Here is a 14865-nt window from a genome sequence, read left to right as displayed (position 1 = left end):
CCTCCTTGGCAGAATAAGATCCAAATAGCACCGGTGATCCAAATCCCTCCCCAACTTTTTTAAAACGCACTTAAATCTCCTCTAACGAAGCGCCTCTCAATTACACCTTCGCCCATTACCATACACTCGTAGGAATATGGAAATGGCAAAAAAATAAATAAGAGCGAGCGAGAGACAGAAAGAGGCAGAGAAAAGGGGGGGGGGGGGGGGGGCAGGGGGGGGGGGGGGGGTGATGCGTCCGTTGAGCGTCCGTGTGGCGAGCGCGTGGATGCGGGAGGAAGTTGAAACGGTGTTGGGACTAATTAATGTATAGTAGGAGGCTTTTCACTAACTGTGACACCTGTCGGCTCCTAAATGCACGTTGTGTTGTTTTAATATGACAATTACACCATTACCATATCTGAGAGATAGCACGCCCCCCCCTCCAGGAATCCACCCGCACGCTCTCTCGAACCTTTTAGCTCCGCTTCAAATTTTATCTATTTATGCTCCCGCTTTTTGGAACGAGAAACCGGTTCACTTTTTGCGTTAATTCACGAGCGGGTGACAGTTTAAGTTCTTACGTCTGCCTGTTTTTCCCATCAGGCAGGAGATCAGTCAATAGATTGTGGTTATGATTTGTCATATGAAGCTGTGTGCCAATCTGCTGATTGTAGATAAATATTAACGTCCCGATCTGTGCGCCCTCAGGCAACAGAAATCTGGATCTTGAACCTCACGGTTTAGGCCTAATCCAAGGTGCATCGTATGCGGCTCCTTTTATTCAGCCTGGTGTTTTCGTACAGTATCGTGGCGTTGATTCCCTTACGGTTGCATCACTTCCTGTGAGCCAGGAGCGACCTGAAAGCGTGAACTAGAGATACATCCTTTGAATTATATGGCGGTGTATTAGCCAGTGATCTGGACGTCGTCTACAGCCTTCAGTTTAGTGAAGAGCCCTCGTCGCTCCCCATCGGCTCGTTTCACACAGCATGAACAGAACCCAGTGAGGGCTCTGCTCTGGTTTTCTTCTTCCCCAGTGGAGCTTGGCTGGTCTGTGGCCCCGTGATGGAGAGAGGTGTCTCTGCAAAAGTGAAAACAAATTCTCTCCTCGGCTGGCGTGAGCTATGGCACTGCGAGGCTTTATTGTCCCGGCCAAGGTGATAAGGGAGAGTAATTGCGTATTATACTGTCCGAGAATGTCAGGTCCAAACTGAGCACGAGTGCCCCATCCATCAACGCACGCCGCTGTGTGTTTATGTGTGTGTGTGTGAACCGGTGTTCGACACTGCACATGCTTGCTTGCATGATGCATTATGTGTTTGCCCATCGGGTGTGTAGGTGTGTGTGTGTGTGTGTGTGTGTGCCTATACATGTCTGTATATTTTAACCTGTGTCAAATCAAGAGATTTTTTAAATTTCTTTGGGCTTAAACTACAGTCGGGTTTGATTATTTCAATGTATGTATGCGTGTGTTTGTCTTGGCCTTTCAGGGCGTCGGCAACACGTGTGTGTGTGTGTGTGTGTGTGTGTGTGTGCGTGTGTGTGTGTGCGTGTGTGTCCGTGGGAAGGTTTAGATAGAGCCTGAGAGCAGGTCAGGCAGCATCATTAATCAGCAGAGGGTTGTGTGTGTGACTCTGAGCTGACATCATTACATCGTACACCCTGCAGTAGCTCACTGCTTGGCCTGCCCTATCTGACCAGCCCGGAGACACACACACACACACACACACACACACACACGAGCAAAACACACACCTCTATTTCTACACCTTTCACCTTTCATTCGCAACAGACACGTGACGGATCTCTTCGACACTCGTCTCCGTCGGCCTCCAGATCCACGTGCAGCCTCACCCACCGCTCCCACCAGCACCATTAGACACTGAACCAACTGGAAGTAGAAACATTAAAAAAAGGAAAACGAGAGAGCGTGACTTAACGTCAAAAAATTTGTTTGCATGATGTAAATGTTGTTTGTGTAACGAGTTGTGTTTTCGCTGTTGGTGAGAGCGGTCTTTCATCTTTCGCTGGTTAAGGGCCTGTTTCACAGAGGCCTATCCAAACACTGCTGCTCCCTCAGCTCCAAAGCCCGGTGTGTGTGTGTGTGTGTGTGTGTGTGTGTGTGTGGCAACAAAACAAAATGTTACCGCAGCGAACCTTTTCTTGGGAAAGTTGCCAAGTGTTTATCTCGTGTTTTCTCTCTCACGAGTCTCCATCTTTTAATCTTTTTTTTTTATAAAACCTGTCGTTCGTCTCCCTCAGATCCAACTGTGCCGAGAACATCCGGAAGCACATTCTCCACACGGGCAAACACGAGGGCGTGAAGATGTACAACTGCCCCAAGTGCAACTCTGCCACCAACTCCCCCATGGAGTTCCGCAACCACCTGAAGGCCAGTCACCCCGATATCGAGAACCCAGACCTCGCCTACCTGCATGCAGGTAAACCTTATTCAATCTCCTCGAGCAAGGCACCAAACACTGGACCTTTTTAAAGTAGTTTTGTTTATATCTGCTGTACGCCGAGAGTTTTCTGACTCTCCTGTGCATTCCCATGTGAAGACCTACACACACACACACACACACACACACCACGTACCCCCCCATCCACTGAGGTCAGGTCTTCCAGAACCTTCCAGAGTGTGTTTTCTGGTCAATGGATGGACTCCAAGCTGATGGAGGGCACCCGGACACAAAGAGGTGGCAGTCAAAGACGTCTGGTTCCGGTCGCCCCTGCCAATCACTCAGGGCACAGAGACAGATGAAATCGTGTTCCTCCACTATTGGTTCCTTTTGTATCCCCAGTGCTCTCCCTTTGTCCTCGAAGGCCACCAAATCCAATCGGCCGAGTGCTTGTCCTTCAGGGGAGCAGCGAGGACAGCCTTTATCCTGTTATCCCTTTGACCTTAGAAGCAGTTGGAGTTGGATGAAGAGGCCATGCGGGGACAGAACTGGAAGTGCGGTGGCTTATTTCCTGTTGAGGCTGAATGGATGTGGAGTTGCGTCTTTGTGCTGACGTCTTTTTTTTATTTTATTTCATCGGTCCTATTTTTTTTAATTTCCCAAACAGGCTTATTCTTGGTATAATTTCTGTTCCGCTAATTCAATGACCCAACGTCTTCACTTCCAGGGCCACAACCTTTTTACCTTTGCGCTCTCCATACCCCTCTCACCTTTAACCAAAGCACACCTTCACGCTCCTCCTCGTACCCTTTCTCTCCAGAGTTTCCCTCACCTCTGTTTGTCCTTATGCGCGGCTGACCTTCGGCAGAGAAGATTCATTTTCCTCCGTTTGAGAACGCAACAGCTCGACCACAGGAGGAGATGTGTCCAGCATGCTGTGGCTTCATCTCCGAGGTGGTTATGATCGTACTCGCTCCATCAAACACTGCACTGCACCGTTTCGGGCCTTTTTTTTTTTTCATTTGTCAGTGTTACGAGCGAAGGTCAGATCTCGGTCTGGGGGGGAACGTGCATCATCTTTCATTCATCTCGAGGAAAAAAAAAACCCGCATTCCTCCTCCTTCAGTCAAGTCGAGCGGCAATGTTTTTTTTTCTTTTCGAGATGTCATCATATGACGCTCTGATTCATATTCCGGTCACGCCAGACGACCACCGATATGAACCCAGCGAAAAGACTGACGGGAGGAGAACGTTATTCCCTTCGATTACGGTGAAAAGTAGGATCTACTTCTTTGGCTCAAAACGTTACGAGGCGTAAATAAACTATTGCAGGTTTGCAGAAGAAGAAAAAAAAATTACTAATCAACCTGGGGTTTACCTGATTAACAGACGCAATCAATGTGCAGGGGGTTTGAAAAGGCATTGGAAGTGCACCCCTGATCTCTCCCTCCATCAAAAGGGCTAAAAGAGAGGTGGGGGCGGTAGCGGAAAAGAGCAGTGTTTCATCTAAGTAGACAGAACGGGACCAAAAGAAAGAGACGGGGGGAAAAAAAGATTAAGAAGGTAGATGTTGAATTAACCTGCTTGTGATTGCTCTCTGTCAGAGTGGCACCGGGGGCCAGCAGCGAGAGGCAAATCACCTGTGATGGCCCGTCCCGCTGTTCCCCCTTTGAAAAGACACAGATCAAACGCACCCGAGTCACGGCCCCTCGCGCCGGATTGATTGACAGCCGAACGTCTCCACCGCTGCTCCGTCTTTCCATATCACTCTCTCTCTCTCTCTCTCTCTCTCTATCCCCCTCTCTTCCCTTCTTTATTCAGCGTCGCACTTGGAATTAAAGCCCTTCTCAGGGATGAAAGCAGAGGTCCTTTGCAAAGGAAGGAAGAGAGGGAATTAGACCCAGCAAGTGATGGAGGGGAATGATGATTAGAATTAAAGGAGAGGGGGGGGGGGGGGGGGGGGGGAGGAAAAAAAAGATGTGAGGGGAAAAAATGTTGCTGATAGGACACATTTTAATAAAATGGTAATGACAATTGTCTTCCCTGTGCGATCTGCAGAGAGATAGGTGGCGGTGTGATCTCGGCATAGATAGAACCGGAGCCACAGGTACCCCGGAGCGCTGTGGCTTTGCTAAATTACCCGTCTGCGTCCAACTTTCTTTTTCTCGTTAAGATACGCTTTGACTGCAGCAGCTGTGGCATATTTCCTTCTTTTCTCTCTCTGCCGTTCCCATGAAGCCTCCTGTCCGGTTTCCCGAAGACGCGACGTTGCGTACACACACACACACACACACACACACACACACACAGGTGAGCTACCGTTAGCGTTGCCGGGGCATCATCATCCCACTGTGCTTTTAGAAATATTCCCCTTATTATATTTTTCAACCGAGGTTATAATTGCACATCTCGCAGGCATGGCGATCAAATGCTTTGTAATTAGCTCACAGAGGCCGAGCGCTCGGATCTGCTGCTAAGTGCCGGGGAAAAAAAAGATAAAAGAAAACAAATAAATAAATAAACTTCTTCAAGGCATTGTTGCTGCTTCATGCAGATTCCATTTTCCTTAATAATGCATGATGGATGGCTACTGTAGCGAGGCTGGAGGAGACCTGGCCTTGTAAGTGATGATCTTAATACACAGTTACAACCACAGGCAAATTCATTTGTTTGCATATATTTTGTCCTTATTAAACAAAATCTGTAAACAAATATGGGTTTGGATGGCTTTTACTTAAGTTATGCATCCCCGGCTCCCCTCCCTTCGCTTTCACCTTCTGTTCGTCATGTAATGAAACATTACTCTCTACTTGCGTATTGTGTTACAGCGGCGTGTGCGATTGCGGAGGACAGGTGCGCGTGTCATGCAAATGCGTCCCGGTAATCCCGGCGCGTATGACACCGTGTCGACGTCGCGAAAGAAGCCGCAGACACCGGCGATAAAATCAACATCTGTTTTCTAATAACAACGTGTTACATGTGACACGTTTTCTGTGTGGAAAGACAGTGTGTGTGTGAAGGAGAGAAGAAAGAGGAAAACACCCCGACAATGCAACACACCTATAGGACATCAAGTCGTCAGCGTTCGTGATGAACCGGCGTCTTTGTGTCACCGTCCTTATGTTGCGTTCACATGATGGGCATTAATGGGGAAAGAAGTCGGATTAACTTGGGGGGGGGGGGGGGGGGGGGGAGCGGACTCGTTGTGCCGATGCTGTCTCGCAAAGTCAACCATATACGTTTACCTGCGATGAAAAGGAGACACTATGACTCGTTTGAGCTCAGAAACTTCGCCCTTGATGGACAACAGGACAACAAACACAGACGCGACGCCTGTGTTTGTTATTCCGAGGGCAGCCGTGGTCTCGACCGCACAACGCGAAGCCTTGCATGTAGAAACTTGTCGATCAGCTCGAGCCGGTGTTGGGGTGTTAATTGGAGAATTCCCTCATGGGGGGGGGTGGGGGGTGGACACCTTTCGGCTTCGTCTGGTCCTGAACGGCTCACGTTGAGGGCCCGACTGTAATCCCTTTTTTTTTTTTCTTCTCCCATCCACACAGTATGTAGTCGTGGTTCAGATATTACAGTTGAGAAGCAGCTGCTCAGTGTGTCTCAGGAGACCTGCAACAAGGGGTGTGTGTTGGGGGGGGGGGGGGGGGGTAGCCGAGCGGCTTAGGGGGAAAATGCACCCGCTCGGTTGCAGGCGTCTCGGTAAACCAACACGGTGCCGGTTAGGGCCGAGCAAGCAGCAATTCCTGCATAATGACCTGCTCCAATGAGCGTGAAAACTCCCCCAACCGGCTGCATTTATCACCCATCAGCAACAACAAACGGCCTTTTGTTTCATCCTCGTCTTCCACTCCCTCCCCTTTCCTGCCGGCGCCAATCCGAGAGCCTCCGCTCAGCCGCTTAGCGGCCATTCAGAGCCCCCGGTCTGACAAGTCGCATCCAATCAGGGTGGAGACGGTGGGGCAGCAGGTCTGTGGGCTGCTCCGAATGCAAAGTGATGTTTGCATTGTGTCCCCGTCACCTTTAAGCCATCACAGACAGAGTTTCTTTTTCTTTCTTTTATTTGGGAGGAGGGGGCGTGGATTCCCAACACGGCGATGACTGGAAGTGTAGCGGCATTGACGGTCCGGGTCGACCTCCACCCTCAAGTTGATGCCCCTTGATAAGCGCTGCTCGTGAGGTTGTTTGCACCGTCCTCCAAAGTTGCAGATTAGTCCACGTCGGCCATGTCATCCTGACGGAGAAGAGGTTGCTCGGTCGGAGGAGGTTCTTCTTCCTCTCATGCTCGTTTCTGGAGGATAGAAAGTTGGATGTTCAAGGGCACGAGAAGGACACCAGTAAATATTCCCCGTAACCACGCGTAGAGATGAAATTTCATTTTCTGAACCGGTTCATGTCGTTAATGAGCAAAACGTCTTCTTTTGAGACCGGCACCCGATTCCCTGGAGCGCATCGCGCGAATCATTCAAACAAACTACCACTCTTCACTCGACATCCCAAAGAAGATCGTTCATATAACGTGCTTTCTTTTCTTTTTTAATCAAAAGATATGTGTTTTATTTTTTTTTGCGCTATATGTTTGCAGGGAGCGTTTGTCGGGAAAACACTTTCATGTAGACGCACACGCGAGCACCTTCGCGTGAGTGACGTGTGGTGGGTGGGGGTGGGGGTGGGGTGGGGTGAGGGTGAGGGGGTGCTCGCGGGCCGGGCTGCTCCTCCTGTGCAGGACAGTGAATATGAGACCAGACAGGCCGCCGGCTCCCATAAAGACTCATCCATAATCCAATCCTCCTTCTTCCTCAATTCAGACACCGTCCATATCCAGCCACGGCTAACCCGTCTGAGACGGGGGGGGGGGAGGAAAGAGAGAGGGAGCGAGCCGAGTTTTTAAAAAAAGGAAGACGAGAAGGAAAATAAATAAATTGTTCAGGAGGACATGTTGCGAGGCCAGACTCCTGATTTTCACTTGCCCCGTCTTGACCTTTTTAACTGAGTAAACACGGCTCCTAGTACCAACATGTTTTCCCTGATCTACACCCTCATTGGCTGAAGTGCACTTCTGAGATCTTCCACCACGACCTTTGCTCCTTTCCGCTATGCCAAGGACCCTCGTCTTCCTCCTCTCGCCCTCTGCGCGTCGCCTCTTCGGTGGCTCTCCAGACGTCTCCGCGTCTGCAATTACCAGAAGGCTCAACTTTCCCAACTTAAACAACCAATTACCAACACTTTAACCCAGCCCAATCCCATGTTTTATGATACAGTGTCCTATTAGGGACCCTTATTTTTTTTTTCCCCCAGCATAATTGAATCCCCTGGCTGCTCATCAGCAGGCTAATTTAAGCCGATGTGCAGAGTTGGTAATCAGAGGGGCTGCCTATTAGACGATCAGACCCCAATTAAGTGCCCTCTTATTTCCAACATAACAAGTCACTATCACCACGGCTGTTATTGTGTTTCCCTCTTTAGTGCCCAGTTTGGTTTGGGTGAATCTGTTTGCAGAACCAGGAGGAGAGTTTTCGTGTTAAGTTGAGTTGAGTGTTGAACCAAACGCACTTGTAGATGGAGGAGGAGGAAGATAATTAGGGCGACTGTCCGATTGATGACGCTCAGACGCTTTCTGTCCTAAACTACCGTGAAAGCTCTTCTGTCGTAGTTATTAGTTATTAGGACTACGACGATGTTCATCAACGGGTGCAAAAAGAAGTCTTTGTGCGAAGAATATTCCTGCTTTCCGTCTGAATCACAAACTTAGTGCTGAAACTAATGAGTGAAATTCAAGCATCTCCTCGAAATTGTTTTCACCACATTATTCGGGTCCAACGAGTGCACATAGCACCGACATCTTTGAAGTCTTTAAACGTTAAAAACAGTTATTAAAGCATCTCCCCCTTCCCCCCTCCCCGCTCCCTGTCTGCCAAAATCTGATGTGGCTTAATGCAGCTTTAACTTGACAAATAGATTTGAAATGGAAAAAAGGTTTCAGAGATGAACGCCTTCACCGCCAGCACCTCTTCTCTGTCCTCTCACGAGTGCAGAATATATCTCACTTCGTTCTTTTTTCCCCTTCTCCTCCCTCCCTTTAAGAGAACTTCTCCGTCCTGTCTTGGTGACTCCGTTGAGGGGAGCCAGAGTGTGAAAGAGGCCCACAGAGGGCTGATGAGGACTGTCTTAGCAAAGCGTGTCTCGAGTCTGGGACTGCAAGCTTTTCCGAGTGTGTGTCTGTGTGTGTAAATATATATATATGTGTGTGTGTGTGGGAGAAACTAGTCTGTGTGCGTGTCTCGAAGTCTAAGTGTGTGTTTAGTGTTGGTGTCGACTCCCCATAGTCTAATTAAAGGGCGAGGAAAGCCACTCACTGGGAGATTAAACCTAAAAGGGTAAATTAGCACTCAAAAGGGGTGTGGCAAATTCACACATACGCACCGGCCATGAAATGTCTTCTGACACCTGTGATAAAAAAGGGGGTGGGGGGGGGGGGTTGTGTTTCCATAGCAGAGCTGTGTCCTATGTATTTGGACCTGAACTGGACACTTTGAAAAATAATGCCGCGATCAGCGTTTGGGAAGCCGGGTCCTCGATGTGGGCGTCGCCTGATCAGCTGGCGTCCAATCAATTGTGTACTTTTAATAATCAAGCCTTTTTTTTTTTTTAAATGTTATTATTATTATTATTATTATTATTATTAATTATTATTCAGTGACCTCTGTGACCAGTCGGTAAGAATCGATGGTTTGCAGTCGTTGGTCACCGTGCTTCGTATAAATGTCCCACAATGCAACAGGGCACTTTAACGCCCCGGGCTGCGCTGATATCTCTTTACAACCGAAGCCGTACTCGCTTTCTTTCCTCTGGTGTGTGTGTGTGTGTGTGTGTGTGTGTGTGTGTGTGTGTGTGTGTGTGTGTGTGTGCGCCACGCTGTCTGTCTTCTTCTGCTGTTTAACCGCTATCAGACAAGTGTTGTTTGGGAGTGTGTGTGTGTACATGTCATCTGTCAGTGTCTTCCTGACATCTAGCAGAGCATCTCAGCTCTGCGCGTGCACACACACACACACACACACACACACACACACACACGGTTTCTCACAGAACTACATCTCCAATCTTATAGTTCTTTGCCCCAAGGACTAAGTGTGTATGTTTGCACGTAAAAGAGATTGTGTGTGTGTGTGTGTGTGTGGCTGTTGTTGCTACACACACAAACAAACACACATACACTCTTGCATGTCTTTCTGTTTGTGGGTGTAAGAAAATAGATCTTGGTTCTGTCACGGCTGGGCCTGCAGGCATAAGAGGCCTTAACAGATGTCTTTCTCAGTGAAACACAAACACACACACACACTTACCTTCTCTCACACACACACACACACACACACACACACACAATACAGGTCTCAGACCCCTCTCCCTCCTGGACTCGTAGTGAGGAATACAGATTCGGGCTCCTCTCGATAGGGATCAGGAATGCTATCTGGCTGAATTGATAAAGCCCCCCCCCCCCCCGCCCCCCCCCCCCCCCATGCATTTTATTACAAAGGCCCCGTTTGTAAAAAGGTAATGATTTACTGTTGCTGCTATCTCCCCCGAGCCATACATCTTCTGTCTTCACGGGACAAAGTTCTCCCGCTGCTACCGACGCGGTTTTCACCTATTTCTTTATATATATATATATTATTATTTTTTTCCCGGTGGATTCGCAGACTGCTACTTTTTAGGTTTATCACCTCGTGCTCGCCTCAGAGTTTTTACACCTACAACAGCCCACCTGGTGGAATAAGATCGTTGTGTGAAAGAAACTTTTTTTTTTTCGGCTCTGTAAGCATGTGTGTGTGTGTGTGTGTGTGTGTGTGTGTGTGTGTGTGTCGGACAACAGTGTGTTTTTGTGTGTGTTGTGTGTGTGTGTGTGTGTGTGTGTGTCGGGGACCGAAGGGCTGAACATGACAGTGAATGAAGGACTAATCCCTTTGGGCACATAGCGGAATCCAATACCAAGTACCGAAATCTCATCATTTCAATTATCATATTTATCATATTTATTCATTTTCTCTCAGCCGGGCTTAATGCTGCCCCCCCCCCCCCCACACCCCGCTCCTTCCTCTGTACATTAATCTATTTTTTTTTTCCTCCACCGCTCTCTCCACTGGCGACATGTGAGCCTGCCAGTCATGTTGATTGACAGCACTCAAGTGGCCCACGGAAGAGCAGCTCATTTCCCCGTCTCGATTTTCTTCTTCTTCCTTCTGGTCGGACGCGGCGCTGCCGGTGACTGGCGGCGCCTTATCAGGAAACCCCATTTAATGCCGTTTCTCTGGGCGAGACGAGCTGCCACTCACGCTGACTGACAGCTGTCAGGCTGCAGTGGAGGGGCTTCCTTTACGTGGTTGTGTTGTCCTTCCTTTCTGTTTTGTGTTCTCTCCCCGCGCCGCGGGAGATTATTCTACCGCACGCCGCCGTGCGCACACACGTACATACACACTACACACACGTACGTACAGACTCTACACACACGTACATACACACTACACACTTACGTACACACTACACACACGTACGTACACACTACACACACGTACGTACACACTACACACTTACGTACACACTACACACACGTACGTACACACTACACACACGTATGTACACAATACACACACGTAGTGTACACACTACACACTTACGTACACACTACACACACGTACGTACACACTCTACACACGTACGTACACACTACACACACGTACACACTACACACACGTACGTACACACTACACACATACACACGTACGTACACACTACACACACATACACACGTACGTACACACTACACACGTACGTACACACTACACACACGTACGTACACACTACACACACGTACACGCGTACGTACACACTACACACGTACGTACACACTACACACACGTACGTACACACTACACACACGTACACGCGTACGTACACACTACACACGTACGTACACACTACACACACGTACGTACACACTACACACACGTACACACGTACGTACACACTACACACACATACACACGTACGTACACACTACACACGTACGTACTCACTACACACACGTACGTACACACTACACACACGTACACACGTACGTACACACTACACACGTACGTACACACTACACACACGTACACACGTACGTACACACTACACACGTACACACGTACGTACACACTACACACACGTACGTACACACTACACACACGTACGTACACACTACACACACGTACATACACACTACACACACGTACGTACAGACTCTACACACACGTACATACACACTACACACTTACGTACACACTACACACACGTACGTACACACTACACACACGTACGTACACACTACACACACGTACACACGTACGTACACACTACACACACGTACGTACACACTACACACTTACGTACACACTACACACACGTACGTACACACTACACACACGTATGTACACAATACACACACGTAGTGTACACACTACACACTTACGTACACACTACACACACGTACGTACACACTCTACACACGTACGTACACACTACACACACGTACACACTACACACACGTACGTACACACTACACACACATACACACGTACGTACACACTACACACGTACGTACACACTACACACACGTACACACGTACGTACACACGTACGTACACACTACACACGTACGTACACACTACACACACGTACGTACACACTACACACACGTACACACGTACGTACACACTACACACACATACACACGTACGTACACACTACACACGTACGTACACACTACACACACGTAGTGTACACACTACACACGTACGTACACACTACACATGTACGTACACACTACACACACGTACGTACACACTACACACACGTACGTACACACTCTACACACGTACGTACACACATACACACGTACGTACACACATACACACGTACGTACACACTACACACGTACGTACACACTACACATGTACGTACACACTACACACGTACGTACACACTACACGTACGTACACACTACACATGTACGTACACACTACACACACGTACGTACACACTACACACGTACGTACACACTACACACGTACGTACACACTACACACACGTACACACGTACGTACACACTACACACGTACGTACACACTACACACGTACGTACACACTACACATGTACGTACACACTACACACACGTACGTACACACTCTACACACGTACGTACACACATACACACGTACGTACACACATACACACGTACGTACACACTACACACGTAGTGTACACACTACACACGTACGTACACACTACACACACATACACACGTACGTACACACTACACACGTACGTACACAAAGACCTGGTGGATAGACCCGCCTCGCTCCCTCGTGTCCAACCCGTTTTTCCGACCTTGGTGTGGATTCTGACTGACGGACGGCGATCTTTCAGCCTGGTGAATATATAAATAACACCTTTATTTGGGTAATTGTTTTTATTCTCGGGGGAGGAACTGAGGGTAAAGAAAATTAAAAAACATCACTTTCATGCATACTCTCATGATTCATGCCAAGATTGGTATTTCTATGGTTTTGTGAGTTTGTGTTCAAGGCCTGAGAGCGTTACACATGCATACATAGAGAGGGACATGAGGGAATGCACGGGCTCATGTATGAATTTATGTTTCCATCTCGGCTGTGTGTGTGTGTGTGTGTGTGTGTGTGTGTGTGTGTGTGTGTGTGTGTGTGTGTGTGTGTGAGAGAGGGCACACGGAAACGCTCACCCTGGTTTGATATGCATTTGAAAACACATCGATGTATGTCGTCATGTGTGAGTTTTCTTTCTTCTTTTCTTGTCCCCGTCTGTGTATGCATGTGATGTTGCTGCGCGTGTGTGTGCGTCTGTGTGCGTTTGTGCGCGTCGCGTATGACCTCCGAATCCCGAGGCTTATCGTGGCGGTGTTCCACATTATTGATAGCGAGCGGAGATATCGACAGGCCGAGCGCGGGCAGCTCGCAGGCAGCGCCGGGCAAAGCGGGATGGGGCTTTGATATGACATATTGTGCGTCTCAGCACAAGCCATAAATAATTCTGACACGTTTTTGTATGCATGGGAAAGTCCTTGATTCAGCCTCCCATAAAAATAAACTTCTATTATGGAAGGTATTTGTCAAGTGGGCGCGTGATGGATGGCCCGGCGTTTACCCCGTGGCAGGGCGATGGGTTATGGATGCCCGCCGCCCCGTGTCGGGGGAGGAGTCGAACCCAACAACGCTGACACCAGAGTAATTACTGCCCTCCTCACCACGGCAACGGAGGGAGGGAAGTGGAGGAGGGATGAGGGCAGAGAGGTGTGTGTGTGTGCGTATTGGGGGGGGGGGGGGCTTTATACACACACCTGGACGTCCCTCCCTCCACTCTGTTAGTGGAAAGAGAAGAAGGTGATGATTGGACCGGGATGGATGGATGACAGGTAGGCGGATACAGTCATTGCAAAAGTAGATTTTGATATTGATTGATTTATTAATTAACATACTGATCCCTCATATTTTTAACACATCACTACATCGCGGCCTAATTAGATCCGACACTATTTGCGTGATTACTGTAAACAAATGAGCCCACGGCTCGGTCGTGATGACTCTTATTATCATTGTTATGATCTCACTGCTTCTCTTTGTCGTCGATTAAAACAACTGATCAACAGTTTCGATAAGATGAGCTTTATTGATCCACTCTGGTGTCACGGTAGCAAAAGAAAGTTTGAGATGTGATGTATAGTATAAATAAGTAGCCTGAGATAAAATAGAACGCTATAATCTACACAACACATTTAAATGTGTGCGTTCCTTTGTGGAGAAACTTTGTACATCGTACTTAATGTCTATGAAGCGATGACGGCCTCGGCACGTGTATTACGCAATGCCTGGAGTTGAGTGACGGTTCAACGACGTAGAAACGTAGAAATCCTGAATTCAGTTGGATTAGTTTTGCGGACGGTCGCACAGCTGAGCTTTAGCAGTGTGTGTGTGTGTGTGTGTGTGTGTGTTTCATTCTCATGCTGGCACACACTTATGAATATGTACAGGTATCTGCATGTGCTAATGAGCCTGTGTGTGTGTGTCAATCTGTGGGCCCAGCAGCCAGATTGAGCTGAGGCTTGGGTGCCATATGAGGAAGAGGAGGAAGGTAGGCGTGGGGCTCGGGAACAGGTGAGGGATGGGTGCTCTCCTAACCGCCGGCAACCCCGCGTGGGCGTGCAGGTGGGCCAGGGGAGGGTGGGCAGGGGGTCAGGGTGGGGTGGGCCACAGTGGCAGCCCGTCAGTGGGAGTGACACCTGTTCACCGCCCCTTCATCCTTACAGCTGCTCCCCTTCCTCCGCCTCAACCTTTTTACCTGCCATCCATCTCCGCTGCCTTTCCGCGTTTCCTCCTCCTCCTCCTCCTCCTCCTCCCTAAC

The 14865-nt window shown here is 48.7% G+C and overlaps 1 protein-coding gene across 1 annotated transcript in view; it reads left to right on the top strand.

Moving 5' to 3' along the window:
* Positions 1–971: 971 nt before the first annotated feature.
* Positions 972–14865, top strand: part of znf407 (zinc finger protein 407) — a 35337-nt gene continuing 21443 nt past the window's right edge. Inside the window, exons 1-2 of the mRNA XM_034528506.1 lie at positions 972–985; positions 2245–2423. Coding sequence (XP_034384397.1) covers positions 972–985; positions 2245–2423 — 193 coding nt within the window. The remainder of the gene's footprint in view (positions 986–2244; positions 2424–14865) is intronic.

This window comes from Cyclopterus lumpus, chromosome 25, assembly GCF_009769545.1.
Source record: "Cyclopterus lumpus isolate fCycLum1 chromosome 25, fCycLum1.pri, whole genome shotgun sequence".
Classification (NCBI taxonomy): Eukaryota; Metazoa; Chordata; class Actinopteri; order Perciformes; family Cyclopteridae; genus Cyclopterus; species Cyclopterus lumpus.
This window is presented reverse-complemented; position numbering and strand designations above follow the sequence as displayed.